The following is a 22,625-nucleotide window of genomic DNA, read 5'->3' as shown; positions in this document are numbered from 1 at the left end:
ATTAATTTTACAATAATAAAAGGGCAAATTTAGTATGAATCCATCTTTATTAAAGAACGTTATTACAACATAGAAAACGGTACTATAACTAAATAAAAAACATTTACATTGTAAATACATTAAATGAATGATTACTCTATCCTATCGAATAGATTGTTTGAGAACGCTTCGTTTTTCATGTATCCCATGAGAAGCAGTCTTCTTTTTGATATGATCTAATGTAAAGCACTTCCATAATCTCAAAGTTTCGTCAGCTCCCGCAGAAAGAACTGTGGTTCCATCTGGTGACATAGCTAAATGAAGAACCCTAGAGGTATGACCCAAAAGTTCAGTCACTTTGGTCATAGTTGGATATTTCCAAATTATAATTTCGTGGTTAGCAAATCCATGACCAGAAACAATCTCTTTATAATGAGTTGACCATAACAAAGAACAAACTTGCGATTTTGTGTCAATGGCATTTACACACACTCCTGAGTTAATATTCCAGAACCGTATATGCCTATCAGCTGTTCCACCACCACTTGCCAGTATGTTATTTTGCCATGGACACCATGCTAACGCTTTCACAGCTGCTACATGATGGTTGAAACTATGTATTGGTTTGTTTTTCGAATGGAAACCACCACCAGCTACAGACCATATCTTGAGTAAGTTATCATTTCCACCACTAGCTAAAAATTTGCCATCAGGTGACCATTTCAAGCCACAAATCTCTTGTCCATGGGCACTAACAGTTCCAATAACATGTTCTCTTTGTCTCACATCGTGATGAACAATTTGACCACTTCTGGCTCCACTGGAAACGACATGACTATTCCAACTTAATGCACCTACTCTAGCAGAATGACCTGCCATCGACCTCAATCGTTTAAAGTTTGCACAGTCCCACAACTCCACAGCCCCAGTAGTTGTACCAACTGCTAAGAAATCACCATTTTGAATCCATGATACAGAGCAGACATAGTCATCTCCTTCTAGTTCTAGAAGTTGTTCGATATTTCCAGTACCTTAAAACAAAATTTGGGTCAATGACGATAAATCAGTTTACACGTTATTCATATCACTTACCTGCATTCCATAAATAAACATTAGCTCCTAAGGCAGCTGCCAATATATTACTGGAGTTCCAATCCACCAAATTCAAATAATAATCATCCAAAATATCTGGAGCATCTAGAATACGATCTGGTGCTGTAGGAATGTATCTGGCACCTTTCTTTGAAGTTGATGTCGGTGTTTTTGTTGTAGAATATAAAACTCTCATGGGGTTTAAATAGCCGTCTGGAGCAACGGGTGCTTTTTTTCTATAAGATAAAATTTTTTGATTTGTAATATCTTCACCACGAAGATCATAAACAATTTTTTGGAATTCTTTCATGCTAGGACTGTCAGCTTTCTTTGTAAGCATTATATGTGCTAAGTCAAAATTCATAGCACTTCTCATTGGTATGAACCTATCTCCAGCACAAATTTTTCTGGGACTTGCTGTAGAAGATCTACTTCTTCTCCTGAATTCCCCCCGATTATCTCTTTCAATACGTGTGAAATCATTACCACCAACTCTTGTTGGAGATTTTGAAATTGAAATATTAGAAACTGATAATGACCTCCTGGATGCGTTTATACTTCTGTTGCACATACTAGTTTCTGATATTTTTTTTTGGGATCTCATAGGTGGTCCTCTTGTAATTGGACCATCTACATTCAAATTACTGCTAGTTTCAGTCATTTTTTTCAACTGTGACATATTTCAGGAATTCTTGGTCAATATAATTTATAGAAAACTAATTTCACAATTTTAAGACAGGGCACAATGCATTAAATAACTTTGAAATTTTCAGTTGACTTTCTAGTTGATTTCAAATAATTAAAAACTGTTATGGCTAACAAAAATCGTTGAAAGTTTAAAAGTTAACCATAAAGCGGCAAACAGCAAAATCGGTTTGAAAAGAATGAGTTCCACAAATATTCCTAATAACTCTTGAAATATCACTGATGATAATTTTATTTCATAAATTAATTGTAAAACTCAAAAGCAATCCAAAAAATGAATTAATTTAAGTGAAAGAATTCATATTGAAATTAAATTTGAATACTTACAAAAATCTTGGAAATCATGTTATTCTGTGCCTATGTGGAATAATTTAGTAGGTTAGAAAAATTTCTGTTTAATTTCAAAACTATTAAACGAACAACCAACTCAAAATTGAATCGAGATGTGATTATTAGATATAATTACATATATATTATTTAAATACATGTTCGATTGATTTTCCCATATCTTGTTTACGATTTCTGTTTGTATATTAATATGAATCCTGTTTTAGTTAGAATATTTGATGTTGATTTTTATTTGAGTACTCCTGTTCCAAACCTAGATGTTACTTTTTCACAGTTTAGAGGCTCAGCAACTCATCAAGTACCCGTGATTAGAATATTCGGGTCTACGGATATTGGTGAGATTCGACTGAATATGCCATTATTTTTATGAAAAATAATTTTTTCACATAGGGAAGAAAATTTGTCTACATGTTCATGGAATATTTCCTTATTTTTACATACCCTATGATGGGAGCGAACCCGCAAATGGCTTGATGTACAAGATAGCATCTAATTTAGATAAAGCAATAAATGTAAGCCTCGGACAAACCTCTTCAAATAATCAACATATTTACAAGATAATTCTAGTTTCGGGAATGTAAGTGAAAAAGAGTGTGGTAGTTGATAACTACCACGTTCTTTACCAAAATAAATAATTTTCAGACCTTTTTATGGATACCATTCAAAAAAACATCAGTTTTTTAAAGTATATTTATATAACCCAATGCTCATAAAAAGGGTTAATAATCTTTTGTTTAATGAATCAATACTGGGAAAAATATACCAACCTCATGAAACACATTTAAATTTCACTCTACAATTTATGATAGACTATAACTTACATGGTATGAGCAATATAATATTATCCCAAGTAATATTTAGGCATAGTGATGGAGTAAAAGAAGGATTTATAGAAGAAAATTTATCTAAAGTGAGCTCGTGTGAATTAGAAGGCGATACGTTAGGAGAATATATATTGAACAGACAAGAAATAGAATCAGGTAATCTGAAATACCTATAAAATAGTACTGCAATAAATAAATCTTTTTTGAAACATAAATTTTAGTATTAACATTTTTTTTCAGGTAATTTGGCCGCAAACCCTGGTATTGCAGCTCTTTGGGAAGATGAAAAACAAAGACGTAGAAATAAAAATGAAACTTCACAGCTTCCACATTATTTATCATTATCTAAAACCGATATACTCCCCACAGAGTCACATGAATTATTCAAAAGAGCATTGCAAGAAAGATTAGCAATTCTTTCACAAGATCTAGACAAAAACGATTTCAATCTGAGTGTATATCCTGCAGAATGCCCTGGGAATAAATCTTTAATGGATTGTTCAAATGTAGATTATAATTCACCTCTCAACACTCAATCTGATTTATCTTATGATTCAGAATTTGATCAAACCTTTATGAATGACACATTGAATTTAACATTAGATCAAGATGTCCTAGATTTGTTGGATGTCTTAAAAGATTTGGAACAGAATGTTGATGTAGAAGAAGATAGCATATTATCACAAATTCCAAAGAATGAACCAGAAGATATAGAAGAAGATAATGATATGAGTATTTCTATAGATGGTTGTGATATTTTAAATGAAACTTTCCAATTTCCACAAATTAGTGAAGATAGTGAGAATGTAGAGGATAAGAATCCAGAAAAATGCTCCGATAATAAAGAAAAACTTCCGAGTATTCCACAACTAGATGGAAATTGTTCTGATTTTGAGGTGGAAGATTCTTTGTGTACTCCACTTCAAAAAAGTTCTAATAATAAAATGTTTGCTGCATTGGAGTTTGAAAAATTGAGGTAAGTTGTTGAAATTTTTATCTGCACAATATTTACATTAGAAAATTTTCAAGAAGTTTCAGTACAGTTGAGGAAAATAGTGGCATCATTTTACATACAGCAGAAAGTAACATTTCCTTGAACTATTTGCCAGATACATCTGTCCAATATAATTCAACTGCAAATAAAGAAATAGCTGAAAGTCTTGAAAATAGACAAACTTTCCAACTGAATAATTCAATAGTTTACGAGGTGAAAATATTGAATGAAGAAAATCCTGCAGAATGCGCATTAGAATATTGTCCCCAGATATGTCATTTACATCATGAATATCAACATGTGGAGCAATCTGTGAATATGCTGTTACACCATCCTAAAATCATAGAAGCTAGAAAAATAAATCATAATATTATTAGATCCCTTATTGGTAAACAACATAACTATTTTACAGCAAATTCTATTGGAGAACGAGTTGCTTTAAAGAATTTAGAGATGAGAAAAAAAAACAAATTGACAAGTATATTGGAATATCCTTGTGAACTTGTGGTGTTATGTAGCAGATTGCATTCATTACGAATAGCTGAAAAAAAAAGGGATATGCCATCTCTGGATATCGATTCTAAAATTGAAACTTGTACAATAGCGAACATTGCTAGATGGAAAATGATAAGAAATTTCCCAGTGAACAATATTAGTAGCACCAAAAAAAAATCAGTGAAAAAAAGCATACAGAGAAATAGAACCTCTCAAGGAAAAGGGGAATTATACAGAAACTACCATAAGAGGAAGCTTTTAGTGAAGAAATTGTGTGAGAAATTTAAAAAATGTTTTGATAAGTTGAATGAAGGAGCAAAGCCATCTTTCAGAGTAATTCCTGGTTGTAGACCGTACACATTTCAATGTAAGTAACCATCCTATTGAATAATCATATTATATCATAACACTATGCACTATGCTTCTTCGTCATATACATTAAAAAAAATCAGCCCTCTATAATAATCATTTTTTGTTCTTCTTGTTGATTATAAAACTAATTATTTCAGCTATGAAAATAAAAAAAATAATGAGTATACAAACTTTGGGTCAATCTACACACAGTGTTCAGCTTAGTAGCATGGTTATTTCAAATGGGATAATTCCTTCTAATATTGAAACAGAACAAATTAACAAGAATGGTGAGTTTTTGTGCATCTTTTTTTTTTCAATATACATTTTTGATTCTCTATTTTGAACAGTAGGTTGTGACCTTAATGAGAATGTAAAATTAAGTATAAAAGAACCAGTTCCAATTTTGCGTAAAAGTGAGCGGATAAAAAAGAATAAGGAACATTTAAAGAATGAACTGCAATCCGTACATTCAACTATAAATGATGTTAGTAATAAGAATTCAAGCATAAAACAAAACAAAGTGAAAAAATCTTCATTGAAAAAAAGTGAAGAGAAAATAGATGAAAAAAACAATGAAGTAAATATGTTAAATTCCAACCAAGAAGACGACATCAATAATAATAATATTTCAAAAAATAGTACTCTTCAGGCGCCTATCAAAAAGAGTATAGAAGAAATAATGAGGGCACAAAAAGAAAATGAAGCAATTTTTTTCCAATCTGTTCATTCCTTGATGGAAAACTGTACCATAAGTGAAAATAAACTTTTACAATCAACCAGCGGGAATAATAAGAAAGATATACTGTTCTTGGATGGTGCCTTTGATGATTCAGACGAAGATGAACAGAAAAAACGACAGAATCGTAACAAGAAAGGAAAATCAGCTTACTCAGCACTACCTATAGTCAAGACTTCAGGTATATCAGAGTTTGCTCGGCTGATTAGGAATATTTTTGAAATTTACTCAGTATATGTTGAGTTCAGTTTTTACATTTACTAAGTTATTTTCAAAGTGTTCCTCAGCCAAGATTATTATCATGATTATTTTTTATTTATCTGGTAAAATCTTGACAGGGCGTACAACACCTGTTGCAAGGCAGAACGATTCGAACAAGTGAGTTTTTGGATGCTTAGCTCTTATAAAGATTGCCTAGAAACTTATGTAGATTTTGGATTTTAATAGAGGTGGACATAATGGCCACATTTCAAATATATTGACATAGAAAATAGAACACTCTGTAATAATTGATTTATTAAAACAATTTTTTGTACATATGGCTCCTAGGGTTTTATTAGTAATCGATCAAAGTTTCAGAAAAATCCAATTTTCCAATTGAATTCGATTGAAATAATTTAAAAAAAGAGTAATATGTTGAGTCTTCCAACCGTTGAATTAATTACTAATATAACATTAGTACACAAAACAGGGTGATCTTTCTTCTATTACTCGGTATGTGTAGAATAAATGAATTTAAATTTTAAACTCGAGATAGTTTGTGAAAGTTTCAGGAAATCTTTTGGTGTATGCCTAATGTCGTTTATATTCATTCCACTATCCTAACATAACACTACGTTTGTAAAATTATGACTTGACACCTATTTCTGTTTCTCATTTGAGGTTTGCATGCTTTTGTTCTTTGGTGAGTTCATCTGGACCATTCCTTAAAAACTTCGAAAATTATTCTAGATGGAGTGAATAATCTCAATAAAATAATGGCATTTGTCAATTACAGTCAAAATAGTGCTGAGAAATCATCATTCAAAATCACCTAGCTTGATCTATTGCATTAACCAACAATCATTAAATTTTTATTGACAAAGATTATTGTATCAATGCATCTAAACTAACAGGATTTGAGGATAGATAGCTGGTTGAAGGTTGTTAGTTAGCTCATCACAACACTCTCTTGTTGTAAATTAACATGAAACAAATACAAGGTATCTCAAATTGAAGTATATGTGTAAAAAAGCGTTTTAAAAAATAAGCCGTTTGTCAAAAAAAAATTTATATATAAATATGAACTTTTATGAGACACCTTGTATATCACTAATCACATTCAAAATTCGCCAAAATTCATATGTTCATACCATTTCAACAATGGTTTTTTTTTTAGGAAAACTGAAGCTGAACTTATTGAAAAAACTGAAGTAAGGCAGAATATGAAAAAAATTAAAAAAAGATTGAATTTCGATTCAAGTTACGTTATAGATAACCAAAATGAACAACATCACACAGAACCACCTGCTCTTGATAACAACAATGACAATCTAGAGGAAAATTCTCGAAATATTCATGCAGACTATAATAGTATTATTCAAGAAAGTGCTGCTTTCCTTGTAAATGCTTTTGTTTCTCATTATCAACTATCCGCTTCGGAAATGTATGATCTTGTCAATAATTATTATCCGCAGCCTTGTTGTTCAAAGAATAGTGAACCGTATATACAGAATGATGAAGGTTCTGCTACAAACAAAGGTGGAAGTGAAAGTGAATTGGATGATGTATGGTTAAGTACACCAGAAACAGACTTAGAACCTCAGATTTCTCCTGATATTAAAGCATCTGCAGAAGGTTCTACAGCAACTGATGATAACATTCAATCCTCTGGATCTACCTCAGATATGTTCAGCAATAACAGGGACAAAAAAAAAGGAACAACAAAATTTTCAAATGATTTAATTAACTTCATACCTATATATGGCGCCCCTACCAAATTAGATGTAATGGAAAGTTTGTCAGAATATGGTATACCTCTGATAAGACCTCAAGAACCCTTCTACAGTAATGTGGAAGACGCTAGTAAGTCTTTGGAAATCGGTCATAACCTTCTCAAAGTAAAAACTCTCACCACAATTGATGTCCCAGATTTCCAATCCAGTTTTGAAGGTTTAGAACAATTCAGGCAAAAATACTACCCCCAAATTTTAGATCAAAGGAATAAGCAAAACCCAAGATATTTCTATTGCGCTGAGGGCGATTGCATATTGAGGCCATCACAGAAACCTCCAACGAAAAAAGAAATAGAGAATTGGCTACAACAAAATTCTGTCCCAATTAAAGTTGTTGACGAAACAAAAACGAAAAAAAGCAAAATATATTTCGCATCCAGTCAAGACATTTATTCTGATAATGATATGTCGATGGATTTAACACTTACTTTGAGTCCTACTACACCTAAAACAGAAAGAAAAACTGATACACCTGAATCAAGCTTTACTTCAGTTCCAAAAGAAACTGACCTTGATAGAGAAGCCTTTTCACCAACATCCACTAAATCTGAAGGGGGCAGCCCAAAAGGGACTAGACATAGTGAAGACACCCCAGAATCTAATGTTGATAGTGATACATCTTTGAAAGATGAGAGCTTTGACCCAGATGTAACATTGACACCAAGATCGAGTAGATCTGGGGCAGAGAGTCCAGTTTTATCTAGAGCCAAACAAAGAAAGAAACCTAGTTCAATGACGCTCAGAAAATCAGCACTTCTCTCAAACAGTTTAGATCACTCAGGTGTTATATCAGGAGCTACCCTAAACAACACATACGGGTTTCAATGCTCTGTGCAAAACTATCAAGCTGCTAGGGCCTCTGTAAAATACGAATATCTCACAATATTATCAATGGAACTGCATGTTAACACCAGAGGTGATTTCAAACCAAACCCTCAGTATGATTCAATCCAAGCTATTTTTTACTGCATTTCAAATGATGTAGAAGAAAACACAGTCAAACCAAGAAGTTGCGAAGGTATATTTGTTGTTGACTCAAATCCTGTTGGTCAAACTAAAAGTTTCTCGTTTCTAGATGGAACAGGAATCTCCTGTGATATCGAATATGTCGAAAATGAATTAAAATTATTTGAGAAATTCACTAAGTTTATAATCCATTGGGATCCAGATATATTATTAGGATATGAGATTCAAATGCTATCTTGGGGTTACCTAATTGAACGGTGCTTCCATTTAGGAATCAATATCATTCCAGATATTTCAAGGGTCAAGGATAAACATCTAAAATTCAATGAAAAAGAAACAGGAGATTTGCGAATTAGTGGAAGAGTAGTTTTGGATCTTTGGAGATTGTTGAGGCATGAAATTGCCCTTCAAAGTTATACTATACAAAGTACAGTTTACGAAATCCTTCAAAGACGTATACCTAGTTACACTTTTAAAGACTTAACAAGTTGGTGGAGCCACCAAAGTTCTTTATTCAGGCATAGAACTGTCAATTATTACATGACTTGTGTTAGATGTCAATTGAAAATACTCGAACAACTTGATTTTGTAGGACGAACAAGTGAACTTGCTAGATTGTTCGGAATACAGTTCTACGAAGTATTATCCAGAGGTTCCCAATTCAGAGTCGAGTCAATGATGTTGCGACTCGCTAAACCTTTGAACTACGTTGCTGTTTCGCCCAGCGTCCAACAGAGGGCGAAAATGAAGGCTCCAGAGCATATTGCTTTAGTATTGGAGCCTGAATCTAAGCTTTATACAGATCCTGTGATAGTACTTGACTTTCAGAGTCTTTATCCTTCCATCATCATTGCTTATAATTATTGTTTTTCTACTTGTGTTGGTAGAGTGGACTCACTTGGTAAAAATACGCCTTTTGAATTTGGTGCAACGAATCTCAGAGTATCGAAGGATCGGATTAAGTATTTATTTCAAAGGAATCTCTTAAATTTTTCACCTTGTGGAGTAGCATTTGTTAACAAGAGTGTAAGAGATGGTATCATGCCTAGAATGTTGAGAGAAATCTTGGATACAAGACTGATGGTGAAAAAATCAATGAAAGAGAATAAAGACGATGCAGTGCTACAAAAAGTTCTCCACAGTCGACAACTAGGTTTGAAGTTGATAGCTAATGTCACTTATGGTTATACAGCTGCGAATTTCAGTGGACGTATGCCTTCCGTTGAACTCGGTGACAGTATTGTCAGTAAAGCGAGGGAAACACTTCAAAGGACGATTTCATTGGTGGATAATAATAAAAAGTGGGGTGTTAGAGTAGTGTATGGTGACACAGATTCACTATTTGTTCTTTGTCCGGGCAAATCTAGGACTGAAGCTTTCGCCATTGGCGAAGAAATAGTGGAAGCCGTAGGTAAAGAAAATCCCGATCCTGTGAAGTTAAAATTAGAGAAGGTATACCAGCCTTGCATTCTCCAAACTAAAAAGAGGTATGTTGGTTATATGTACGAAAGTCCAGAACAGAAAGTACCCACTTATGATGCTAAAGGTATCGAAACTGTGAGAAGAGATGGATGTCCTGCTGTCTCTAAGGTAATTAACCTGAAAATAGGTTAACCAATATTCGATTTGAAATTTTTTCAGATGTTGGAGAAAACTTTACGTATCCTGTTTGAGTCTAAGGATGTGAGTAAAGTCAAGGCATATTGTGTGAAGCAATTCAATAAAATCATCTTGGGCCGCATTAGCTTGAAAGAACTTACTTTTGCCAAGGAATTCAGAGGCCTTACTGGATATAGGCCAGGAGCTTGTGTACCTTCTCTTGAATTAGCCAAGTGAGTTGAACAGTATATTATAATTATCTCATATTAGTTATATAATTTTTATGCTCCAAAAAAAGTCATTATGTTGCGAAAAAATTAAGTTGAAGAAATTATTCTTCTGCTTGTAAGACTCTACAATGTTACTGAGTATACTGAGTGGTGGCTCTTCTAATCTTCTTCAAACGATAGTCTAAAGCTAGATGCATTTTGTTAGTGTCTAACTTCTTCAGGAAATGGGTAGCAGTTGATAAAAGGGCAGAACCTAGAAGAGGTGAACGTGTACCGTATGTGATAATAAATGGTCCACCAGGCTTACCACTAATTCGAATGGTGAGAAGCCCTCACGAGTTGCTCAAAGACCCTGCTTTGAAACCAAACGCCCTCTATTATATCACTAGAGTCATCATTCCACCATTGAACAGATGCTTCAACCTTATCGGCGTTGACATGCAGCACTGGTAAGTGCGACAGGATCATTATGTACAGTTTGATTATTGATTATTATTGACATCCACAGGTTCCTTCAGATGCCAAGGAAACACTTACAATACTTACCAACTGCAACATCTCCGACAAAAAAATCAACAATCTCTCAATATTTTGTTTCTACTTTATGTGCAATTTGTGGAGTCCAAACACAATATGGTTTATGTAATGATTGCCAAAAAAAGCCCCAACAAACAGTTACTATTTTGAATGAAAGAGCTCGGCAGTGGGAAGCATCTTACAACAACTGCAAATTGGTAGGAAATTATTAAAAATCTGTGATGGCGCTACAATTGATTTGTGTTTTCAGATTTGTTCTTCTTGTACCCAAATTTTAGAAGATACAAAGTGTATATCTCTGGATTGTCCTGTTCTTTATCGTTTGAATCAAACCAATCGAGATCTTCAACAAGCTGACCATATTCGACATCTTCTGTCTCAATATTTTGAGATATTCTGAAATTCCTTCGGTTGCTAAAACTATGTGATACTGATGAACAGCCTGACTCTCATGTGCCTAAGTATTAGTTTTGAAATTATCAGAATTTTCCTCTTGAAAATCTAGTCCAAGTTGAATGTGTTGTCATTGTTGTTCTTTAAAATTCTATATTGTATTTTAGTTATCTATAAATGTGAGTTAGATGAGAAATTTATAATAATGTTTCTTATTTTTATTTCTTTTAGGATTTTTATCCTTCACATTTAGAATTATTTTTGATTTATTAGAATTTTTTTTCATGTTTCAGTTTTATATATATTTTTTTTTTTTTTTGATGAAGTTGTTGTTTCGATAAATTTTTAAGTAAAACTGTATTGCAAAGTGTCCTATAGAAATTAAGACATTTTTTAATGTTTAAATTTTATGTTCCTTTTTTTGATAAAGTTATTGTTTCGATTAATATTTAAGTCAAACCATACCGCAGAGTCTTATGGAAATTAAGAAATTTTGTAATGTTTCAGTTTTATATGTTTTTTTTTTGATAAAGCTGTTGTTGAGATTAATATTTAAGTCAAACCATACTGAAGTGTCCTTGAAATTAAGAAATATTTTTTGTCTGTGATACTTTTGATATGAAGTAATATTTTGTTACATAAATAATAAATATTTTTTTGATAAAAACTTCTATTGTAATTATTTTATTCTATAACAATTCTATGTTTCAAATATAATCTTGACATATGAATATTATATGTCAGGTACTTTATTGTATCACAAAGCTTTTATATACAAGGTTTTATATACTTTTATATTATACAAAAAAGAAAAAATATGCATAGGGCACCACGTCTAACCTTAACTGTGCCCAATAAAGCAGCAAGAAGAGTAATAGCTCCTTATGTGAAAGTTATAAGGAAAAAATATAAAGCTCCAGTTCTACCAGAAAGCAAATTATTCAAGAAACATCTTGAAAGAAAGCCAAGTGTTCTTCTAAGAGATTTAACGAGTTTTCTATCAGACAATGTGGATTTACCATCACTTTTACATGAATCTGCAGATGTATTGAAGGTAACAACACATGCTCATGGTAAGTTCATTTTTTCTTATTACTCACACTCAGCTTTCTATGAATTTGTTGAATGTACAGTTTCTACTGCATTATTATGTATTTATGTAAATGCATTTAAATTTTTAGGAGTATCATTATATTTAGTGGAGTCTGCTACTGGTGAGATCTACCAGAGTCAAAGATATTTCGATATACCAGAACCTAGGGTTCGGTGGAAAGTTGAAGAGGGTACGATTGTTGCGGCACATGTAGCTTCAAAAAAAGAGCTTGTGATGATAGATGATATCCTTCAAGACGAGAGGTTTCCAATGGGCATTGGACAAAAAGGTATTTTTCTGACCTTTGATTGATACTATGAGAAATAATTACAAGTTTTCAGATCAGCTCACCAAGTCTGTACTCTGTGTACCTATTGTCACACCAGATGGCGAAGTCAACGCAGTCATAGAACTGTTCAGGGACACATCGCAAGACCCTTTCGAAGATAAAGACCTGAAAATAGCTACTTTAATCACTGGATGGATGGGTGCAGCAATTTACCAGAATCTCCAGAGGGTTGCTGTTCATAAGAAACAAGAACTAAACGATTATCTGCTGGCATTGACAAAAGTTTTTCTTGAGGACTTTGTTCCTACAGATAAAATGATCTCAGAGTTGGTGGTATGATCATCAAATTATATTTATCTAACTTATGTTATCTAACCCTTTTTTTGTGGGACATGCTGTAAATGTTAGAAAAGATAGGTAACTACTACTAAAATTTTATAGAGAAAAGGAATAGAATAATATAATAAATCCCAAGAGTCATTTTCAGTGGAATATTTGGGAGGTATTTATTTGCATTAATTTTCTAGAAATTTGTGAAAGTGACTTTGTTGGCAGAAAGGAGTTCTTTCTATTTGATAGATAAAGAAAGTGATGAACTAGTAGCAGATATTTACGAAAAAGGAATTGAGGAAACAGAAGGTATTAATAGAGTGAACAAGGTTAAGTTAGTTGGTAAAGAAAAAGAGATAGTTGCATCTGTTGCCAAAACTGGCATCACTGTCAACATCAAAGATGCATTTACTGATCCTAAAATTGGAAAGGAAATCGATGTAAAAACTGGCTTCATTGTTAGATCTGTTCTTTGCATTGCCGTTAAAGGACAAAACGAAATTCTAGGTGAATTTTTCCTGTGAGAAATTACTTTTCTATCTTCCAAATAACTTGTTTTTCATTTAAAGGTGTTATCGAGGTTGTGAATAAAAAAAATGGTTGCTTCACCAGGTCCGATGAGATACTGTTTGAAGTGTTTGCAACTTATTTTGGTTTAGTGTTACAATTCAGTAACCTTTATGAAAAAGTAAAAAAACAGGTAAGTGCAACCCATATTTCAATTTTAATTAGCATTAATCAAATCAACTGATATTTCAGGAAAAAATTAACGATGTTACTATTTCTCTACTGAATAGGCAAGTTGCTCCTTGCATTCATGATTATAATCATTTCATGAAGAATTTGAATGTTAAACTACCTAGTACATTTGCAGAGTAAGTTTAGAATATTTCTACTTATGCTAGTTATTTTCCATATGTACCTGTGAGCTTCAAAAAAATTAACTCTGTAGTCTGTACATCACTCGTATATGAATTCATTTGCAGATTCAAATGGTATATCCCAGAAGATCTAGTGGATGAAATACCATTATTAGTTTACGCAACAGTGAGAGAATTTTCCGAACCAGACGAGCTTAATTTGAGCAACTTCTGCAAATTCGTCTTGGCGATCAGAAAATTTGGTAGAAACCTACCTTTTCACAACTTAGAACATGCTTTCGATTTTACCCACACTATGTACTGCATCCTGAAAAGAAACGAATCACTATTCACTCCTTTAGAGGTGATATCCGCGAAGAAGAGTCAATTATGAATTAAAACTAGTCGAAAAATTTGTTAATTTCAGATTAAAATGCTGCTCATAACAGGTATTGGACATTGCATCGACCGAACTACAACTACGAACGAATTTTTAGTATTGATGAATCACGAGATTGTGCAACTGTTTCCCAAATCACCCTGGCAAAACTATCATGCCATGATCATTAGCAAGCTCCTTGAGGTATGAAGTATTTCAAATTATACAAGGATGTTTAATTTTTTTTTTTTTTATAAGTTTATTAGCAACCAGAATTTATTATATTCTATAACCTAATTAGGAGGCAAAGGGCTTCAATATACCCCATTATTTGATTTTCAGCAATTCCCTATCTTCAATAACATGCCTAAACCAGAATACAAGAAGTTTATTGATGATGTGAAAAAATTAATAGTACGTTGTGACTTGCGTGCTAACTTTCTCAAGTCCTTCAGAGATCTGAAGCAGATAATAATTACAAGAACGTTTGATAATGAAGATCCAAAACAACATGAATTATTGGTAACCCTTTTATTGGCCTGTGGTGATATGAGCCTCTTTGCCAAACCTTATCTGGTAGCAAGAAAATTAACACAGAGTTTTTACGGTGAGAAATTTGACCCCTTGTCGTTTTTGATGTCTTGTTAAAAGCAACAGTTTATTTTTTTTAATCTGGAAGATTTTTATTTATTTTTTCTAGCTGAACTATACGAGGAAGCAGAGAAAATCAAAGAATTAAGGCCTAATTGTATTTTGATGAGCTCATACGATAAAGAACATTACAATTTTATGCCTGAACAACAAGTGAATTTGCTCAATAGTTTTGTGGTGCCAATAGTGAGTAGTTTGCAATTTTTTCTTCCCAACACTGCTGATATGTTCAACCAAGTCATGTGAGTTAAGAATATAAAATTTCCATTTCGATCATATAGTTGATGTTTGTTCTCTAGAGCATTGAGAAAAACATGGCAAGACATAATTGAACTACGAGGAAGAAAAATATGGAAACAAGAAGATTCATACAGAAAAAAGAGAGCTACCCATTGAAATAATTCATCTAACGAATTAGTTTTTGTAGTGTACATCACTGAAATACAATCATATTCCAATGAAAAATTAATTCTTTTGGAATTTAGAAATTAACTTCGCTCTCTCAAAACTTCTCTAATTCATAGAAAAAATATGACTTTTGATCGAACAGTTTTATGTCGAGCATCTTAGTTTTGTGTTTAATATTTGATTAGTTTCAGTACTGTCAAGAAGTCTTTTTGTGACCTATGTTTTTACGAATTCAAGTCTATTATGTTTAGGAGAAAATGTTTGTCATTATTCCCCAACACTGTCAAGGCAAAAAAAGTTGTGGCACCTTACAATGGTAAAGCTATGAGAAGAAAACTAAGAGCTACAAAACTAGAAAGTGATTCAACCATCCTTAAAGGACAAAGAAGCCAAACCAGCGTTCATCTAAAGAATTTGAATGATTTCTCTTCCAAAAATCCTCAGCTCCATGCGTTACTGCTTGAAGCAGGACAAGTCTTGAAGAATTCTACTGATTCTGACGGTGAAAAAACTACGATTAATCTCAAGTGATGATAAAATAATATATAGGATTTTGAGTTTTGCAATAGGAATGATACAATTTAAAATGGTTATAATGGCAACACTGTGCATTGTTTTGACATTTCTTATGTCATTTGTGTCCAGTAAGAGGTTATGCCATTTCATGGAAAGAACTCTTCAACAACGTTTAGAAATAGTTTAATGAAAATGCGTGGTTATTTGTGAACTCTAGGAAAAATTTAAGAATTCATTGATGACATTGTTCAGTTAATCGAATCACTACTCCTCCTATTGTAGACAAAATTCTTAGTACTTGCTACTTGTACTTGTATCGTATAAAGAAAATTCACTTCAAAATTTGTCTACAATATGATGAATAGTGAGTTGATTAACTTTTTTGAATTAGGTGAAACATATATGAGACTTAAAAAATTAAGATGATCCAAATGTTCATTTTCAATATTGATTTTTTTCTTAATTGAATATTTGGTAATTTTTCAGGTGTATCAGTTTATATGGTAGATAGGGTCCAAAATGAAATATATTTGCTGACTGGGGATGAGCATGACATATTTCTGTCTCGTTATCGTTTTGAAATAAAACGAGGCTTTACAGTTGCAACTCATGTGGCTTTCAACAAGGAAAATGTTATGGCGGAAAACTTTCTACTAGATTCCAGATTTCCAGAAGGACTTGGTTTTCAATGTGAGTAACAATAAGAAATACGGATCCCAGATAATATTGCCCTTAATCGGTAAAATTGCTTACTGAATTGTGGGAGTTAGCCATGAATCAATAATAAGGGAAAATTTCAGACGATAATGCAGAATCAGTGTTATGTGTTCCTGTGGTAACGCCAGATGGAGAATGCTATGCTGTGTTTGAACTGGTCAAAGAAGACGATAAAGATCCGTTCAACAAAGATGATCTCAAGGTTACAATAGTGGTAACAGGATGGATGGGCGCTGCTATTCACCAGAATCTCCAAAGGATAGCCATGTTGAAACAGGAAGCTCTTCACAGTTACCTATTAAACGTTACCAGTAATTTTTTCAACGAGAAAATTGACACCACTAAAATGGTATCAGATTTTATGGTAAGCCACACTTAATTTCATTTTTAACTTGCAAAACTAATTGAATTTGTGTAAGATGTTTCTTTAATATTACATTCAATTTTATAGAAATTAAGAAATGAAAATGAAATAAAGTTGATAGTGTCTTGTGTATTAGTGAAGTTTGTGTTATCTGAAACTCAAGGACAACTACCAATTAAAGATAATTGTCTGAGATCGTTAGTTCTTAACGTTCTTGATACTTAATATACTATAATTAACATCTATCCCTTTATTCATTAGAATTATATTTTTCGCAGAATTTCACCAAAGAAACCTTAGAAGTTACTAGAGGTACATTCTTCCTTATTGATAAAGATTGTGCTGATCTCACAGCGGAAGTATTTGAAGAAGGATTAAGCACAGACAGTAATATGTATGTGAAGAAGAATCTCAAGGCAAAACTCTTACATAAAGACAGGGGTATCACCACTTTAGTAGCAAGGACGAATAAAATGGTTAATGTAAAAGATCCAGTAAGAGACAGAAGAATAGGTAATGAACATGAACTTAGAACTGGTAAAACCATCAAGACATTACTCTGCTTGCCTATAATCAGTACTAACGGACTTGTAGGTTAGTGGATGTTCCAGAAATCCTCAATTCAGTTCTTCCTCATACTTTGAAATTATTTACCGACTTCTGTTTTCTTGAACTAAGATGTACTTAATTCACAGGAATTTTTCACTTATTAAATAAAAAGTACGGAATTTTCACAAGAGCTGATGAAAGCACACTCAAAACGTTTGCCAAATATGTTTCTTGCTGTCTCCAATACAATACAGAGTTAAAACGATTGCAAAAAGCAGTGAGTTTCTCAGTTTTAATCATCCCAAAAAATTTTTGTGCGAATAAATGTATTATGCATAACCATTACTTCAGAATTAATTTTTTTCATCTAGATCATAACACACAATTTCAATTAAATATTGAATTCTATATTACGATATCCAACATACCATACAAAGGGATTTTCAATAAGAAGTGTCATTTTGATGTTAAAAAAAAACTAGTACATTTTATATCATTATATATATTATATATTTTACAAAATACTATGGAATGTGGTTTGTGGAATGCCTAATTCCCAAGATCGACAAGGAATCGACAAACCCGGGTTTTCGTCAACACTATGGGCTACAACAGCAATATTCTCAGTTGTTTTTGAGTTACGCACACGGTTCCTATTCTTCACATCACTAACTTGTCCAAACAGCTCAGTTTTCCTAGCAGTTTCACTATTGCCGACCGAGAAGGTGCTACACGTCGACCTAAAAATGCTTTAGTTTTCGAACAAAAGTTTCACCATTTTTTGTAGCAAATTTTAATAATTTCAATGCGTTGTTGAATCGTGTAGCATTCCATTTTCAGTAATGACGTAGTTTTTACTTGTCAAATGTCAAAATGAAACCCTTTATTGGAAAACCTTTTATTGATCTACTTTTAAAAGTCATTTTGTCAATATTCTACAATAAATACAAATTTTCCAAAAACTGCATGGTTATGATTCTAGCATACTAAAAAGTAAGAAAATAAATTAACCCTTGAGTGAACATACAGTGTGATTTTATTTTCAGGAGATGAAATACAGCATATATGGAGGGCATTTGAAACGATTAATGAAGCCATGTGTACATGAGTATGAATATTCATTAAGAACTATGAGTACTAAAGTACACAATTTGCTTGAGTAAGGCTTTGTTTCATAATTAGATTTGACCACTTTTATTCAAACACAAAAGCTTAAAAATCAGAAAAGCACTGATGTGTAGTCAGGAAATTCAGTAGGCTTGTTCAAATTCTTATCCATACTTTAAACTCACCCTGTATATTTTCATACTTGTTTCCGATTTTTACATACTTTTCATAATCTAATTTTGATATCTTCTAGTTTCAAATGGTATATACCTGAAGCAATAGCCAGCGATTCACCTCAAATAGCTGTTCACATGGTAAAAGACTTGTGTGATGATGGCAATCTTAATCATGACAACCTGGTTAAATTCATGCTGACAGCAAGGCGGTTGTACAGGAACGTACCGTATCACAATTTCGATCATGCTTTCAATTTCATGCATTGCATGTACAACATCTTGAAGAGAAACAAATCAACTTTCAGCACCTTTGAGGTGATTATCAGATAGTAATGACGTTAATAGTTCATTTATGATCTTGTTATTCATACATTTTAGATGAAAGTTCTTTTAATTTCCTCCATTGGACATGATATAGATCATAGCGGATACACCAATAATTTTTTGCATGAGACTGATGATATCTTGTTCCAACTTTACCAAGAGTCCACCTGGGAAAATTATCATTTCTTATTGACATCCATGTTGTTCGATGTAAGTTTTCATTGAATTTAAAAACTACATGCTACAATTCGAACAATCTGAAAAGCAAGCATCAGATACTCCTTCAGTAATTGTAGTGTTAAATTGAATAAGTGTCATGAATGCGAGGGTAGATATTTAGATGACATTATTTTTAAATAATTAATTCTCAAATAGTGTATTCTCATAATGAATAATTTTTTTTTGGACAAACAGCTTATTGTTTCAGATGGCTTTTTTACATATAAATTTTTTTTTTGAGATTCTTTTACTTACCTCTTTCAGATTGAATTTTTTATAAACATTTTTGTGATCCTATAAAAATTGCAAACGATTCAGTTCCGATTTCAACTATCCATTAATTAAAAACTGACAATACCAACAATTTACAGCAATTTCCAATATTCAATACAACTCCTAGAAATTACAAAGTACTCATGAAAGAAATGAAGGAGGCAATTTTGGCAACAGATCTTCAGAGATATTTCAAAAATAGCAAGACTTTGATACCTCTGATTAGAGATAATAATTTTGATGCAGCTAACACTGAGCACCGATATCTTATGAAGGCAGTGATGATGACTGTCTCAGATTTATCTGGGCAATGTAAGCCTTATCCTGTTGCTAAACGTCTAACCGATAATGTTTATAGTGAGTATCTGTAATCAAAGTTATTTACGAAAATCTTGTTTTATACACCAACACGAAAAGTTCTTTTTCGATGTAAAATTTAAGATAAATTCTTTTTATGATATTAATTGAAATTGAATTGAATAGCCTATTCCTGTAATTTTTATTTATTTAGTAGTATTTTATCGAGTAAATGCTTGGGTATTTGTATAATGAAAATAATTCCAATATTCTTATTTTAATGTGGCTTAATTTCTTTTGGCAGGAGAGTTTTATGATGAAGGTGACAAATACAAACTGCGTGGCTTGAGAGCATTGCCGTTGATGGATAGAGATAAACAGAATCAAATACCGGAAGAACAGATACAATTCCTATCGTTTGTTGTACTACCGGCAACTAGAATCTTGGAGAGCTTGTTAACAAACATTGACTTAAGTAAGGACTGCACGTAAGTACTGTATTCCAAGCTATAATAGAATCTCAAAAAGAATTTAATTTTAGGGCTCTGCAAAAAGCCTGGCATGATGCACAAAATGAAAGGGATAAAAAATTGAAGAAAAAAACACATTCTTTTATGTAAGATGTCGGTTTGTAATGATGATTCTTTGATTATGTCGAAATCATACTGGGCAGTGATTTTTTTGATACAGACTTTTGTTTTTAAATCATGAATAAAAAAGTGTATATACTATTGTTTTTTTTTATTTATTGCAGAATTACAGTGTAAAACGGAAAGGTATTGAAAATAAGTTTTCATCAGATTTTCATTAATAAACTTCCTAAATTCCTAAATTTTTCCTAACTTTTGAAATTTTTATTGTGTGCATTTTGTTATTAATGAGATCAAAAAATTCAATAAAAAGTAGTTCAGAATGAAATCCATATTAATAGATAATAAAGTTAACACTTTTTTGTTTATTTTCATAAATATTAATAAATAACACAAACTCATTGAACTTCTTGTTGAAACATTTTTATTAATTATAATTAATATTCAACAATATTCAGGTAAGAGATCACATGATGTAGTTTTAACAAAATAATGATACTAATATGTAAAATAAATAAAAACAACCATTGAAAATATTTACAAGTAACAAATTTATTTAATTCATTAAGTGGGTGAAAATTTTGTTATCAAAGATAAAGTTTACATTGGACTAGTCAATAAAATTGTAACATTAACTGAGTTCTCTAATACTGGTAATCATATGAACAATATTATTTGTGTTGATTTGATCGTAATGACCATTCACAACCATGTTGATATTTCAAACAAATTTATTTATTTGTCCTATATCATCTATCATATTTTTTCCAATATTCTTCATTTATCATTTCGGTTATTCTAGAAATAGTTCTATCGAAAGCAAATATTTCTTCATCCCCTGTAAAAACATTGGCACTTGCTTCTGCCTTATTTAGATCCAAATCATCCATCAGAACTCTTTGTTCTACGTCATCATCAGTTTTATCTTTACAGAATAAATCTTCTAAGGGGACGGATGAAGTTATAATAATCCTAAGCCTATTATCATAAAAAGAATCAATCATATTAATAAAACGTCTCGTTTCAGACTTAAGTTTTAAGCTCAATTGGGGTACATCTCTAATAATAATAGTATGAAAAAACTGTGTCAAATGAAGGTAATCATTAGATCCTAGAGGTCTGCTACATAGTTCATCGAAAGAGGATTCAAGTACTCCTCCACAAGCTTTGCAAAAAGTTACATTTCTATTTAAAATTGTGAAAGTTTTTGTTCTGACAACATCATTTTCCTTCGAAACCAAAAGTTTAAATATTGGAGAAACTGGGTCCAACTTATAGTCCGACTTAACAAAATACATAATTCTTTTATTTTTCATCGATTTAACTCTATAATCTATACCTGAATCAAGATTATAAACGTCACAATATCTTTTCAAAATTGGTATGAAAGGAATGAAGTTGGATCTTTGTAAACCATTTTTATACAAATCATCAGGCTTTCTATTACTTGTAGCTACAACAACGACTCCATTGGCAAAAAGTTGTGTGAACAATCTTTTCAGAATCATTGCATCAGCAATATCTGTTACCTGAAACTCATCAAAGCATATAAGCCAACTTCCATCAGTAATTTCTTGAGCAACAATTGGAATTGGGTCGAATGGCTTGGAGTTTGATCTAAATTGTGGTCCATATTTGTTTTTAATAGCATGTATCTGCTTATGGACATTGACCATGAATTCATTGAAATGTACTCGAGATTTTTTATCAATATTACAACAATTATAAAATAAATCCATGAGCATTGTTTTTCCACCACCAACAGCCCCATAAATGTATAAACCCTTAGGTGGTTCTATGGGTTTAGAAAATACTTTGTTGAATAGATTTTGCTTAACTGGAACATATGTTCGTAACGAATTATATACATTCTCTAAAGATCTACAAGCATCTAACTGAATTTCATCTCTTGATAAGTCGCCAGTCTCATATTTCTTTGTGAGTGAAGCAAGAGGGCCACTAGATGAAGAGTAATTTCTTAAGGAAACTAAACGAAGTACTTGCTTGAATTGTTTAAGTACATATTTTTGCTTGAAATTCATTTTAAACTAATATTTTCTGTTTTTCACAATAGTATTAAAATTTTTTTCATATTTATGAATATATAGAATTTTACGTAATCATTAAAATTGCATGAAATCTTTCTATTAATGGTAGATACCGTCCAAACATCTTATAATTTTAATTGTCATTATAAAATAAAAGTGAGGTTAAAAATAAAAATAGATCAATTTTTT

At 32.0% G+C, this 22,625-nt stretch overlaps 4 protein-coding genes across 7 annotated transcripts; 2 read left to right on the top strand and 2 right to left on the bottom strand.

Annotated features, from left to right (window-relative positions):
* Window positions 1–28: 28 nt before the first annotated feature.
* Window positions 29–1,927, bottom strand: LOC123676112 (cell division cycle protein 20 homolog). The gene is made up of 2 exons (XM_045611818.1): window positions 1,072–1,927; window positions 29–1,010 (listed from the first exon to the last, which is right to left on the bottom strand). Exons 1-2 carry the CDS (start codon window positions 1,748–1,750, stop codon window positions 142–144), a joined length of 1,548 nt encoding a protein of 515 aa, XP_045467774.1. The 5' UTR covers window positions 1,751–1,927; the 3' UTR covers window positions 29–141.
* Window positions 1,928–2,175: 248 nt separating this feature from the next.
* Window positions 2,176–11,905, top strand: LOC123676111 (DNA polymerase zeta catalytic subunit). Of its 4 annotated transcripts, XM_045611817.1 has the most exons (14): window positions 2,176–2,459; window positions 2,515–2,701; window positions 2,767–3,104; window positions 3,189–3,924; window positions 3,978–4,804; window positions 4,947–5,078; window positions 5,139–5,708; window positions 5,866–5,905; window positions 6,906–8,539; window positions 8,597–10,077; window positions 10,129–10,319; window positions 10,538–10,765; window positions 10,825–11,050; window positions 11,104–11,889. In XM_045611817.1, exons 1-14 carry the CDS (start codon window positions 2,315–2,317, stop codon window positions 11,251–11,253), a joined length of 6,885 nt encoding a protein of 2,294 aa, XP_045467773.1. In that variant the 5' UTR covers window positions 2,176–2,314; the 3' UTR covers window positions 11,254–11,889. The 4 variants fall into 4 exon arrangements, with proteins under 4 accessions (XP_045467773.1, XP_045467769.1, XP_045467771.1 ...); XM_045611813.1 differs by having other exon boundaries at window positions 6,906–10,077; window positions 11,104–11,905; XM_045611815.1 differs by having other exon boundaries at window positions 3,981–4,804; window positions 6,906–10,077.
* A 62-nt stretch (window positions 11,906–11,967) lies between these two features.
* Window positions 11,968–20,481, top strand: LOC123677137 (cGMP-specific 3',5'-cyclic phosphodiesterase-like). Its single transcript, XM_045613649.1, has 22 exons — window positions 11,968–12,319; window positions 12,428–12,628; window positions 12,681–12,961; window positions 13,156–13,465; window positions 13,528–13,658; window positions 13,718–13,833; window positions 13,945–14,182; window positions 14,246–14,401; window positions 14,540–14,804; window positions 14,898–15,090; window positions 15,148–15,232; window positions 15,437–15,758; window positions 16,259–16,462; window positions 16,573–16,853; window positions 17,132–17,447; window positions 17,549–17,679; window positions 18,449–18,561; window positions 18,763–19,000; window positions 19,064–19,219; window positions 19,600–19,858; window positions 20,103–20,286; window positions 20,340–20,481. Exons 1-22 carry the CDS (start codon window positions 12,064–12,066, stop codon window positions 20,416–20,418), a joined length of 4,515 nt encoding a protein of 1,504 aa, XP_045469605.1. The 5' UTR covers window positions 11,968–12,063; the 3' UTR covers window positions 20,419–20,481.
* A 307-nt stretch (window positions 20,482–20,788) lies between these two features.
* On the bottom strand, window positions 20,789–22,588 carry LOC123676110 (putative ATPase N2B). Its single transcript, XM_045611812.1, has one exon. The coding sequence runs from the start codon at window positions 22,428–22,430 to the stop codon at window positions 21,138–21,140; it is 1,293 nt and encodes a 430-aa protein (XP_045467768.1). The 5' UTR covers window positions 22,431–22,588; the 3' UTR covers window positions 20,789–21,137.
* Between the last annotated feature and the right edge of the window lie 37 nt (window positions 22,589–22,625).

This window comes from Harmonia axyridis, chromosome 3 (assembly GCF_914767665.1).
Source record: "Harmonia axyridis chromosome 3, icHarAxyr1.1, whole genome shotgun sequence".
Taxonomy (NCBI): Eukaryota; Metazoa; Arthropoda; class Insecta; order Coleoptera; family Coccinellidae; genus Harmonia; species Harmonia axyridis.
Note: the sequence above shows the minus strand (reverse complement) of the source record. Positions and strands in the feature narration are given on the sequence as shown.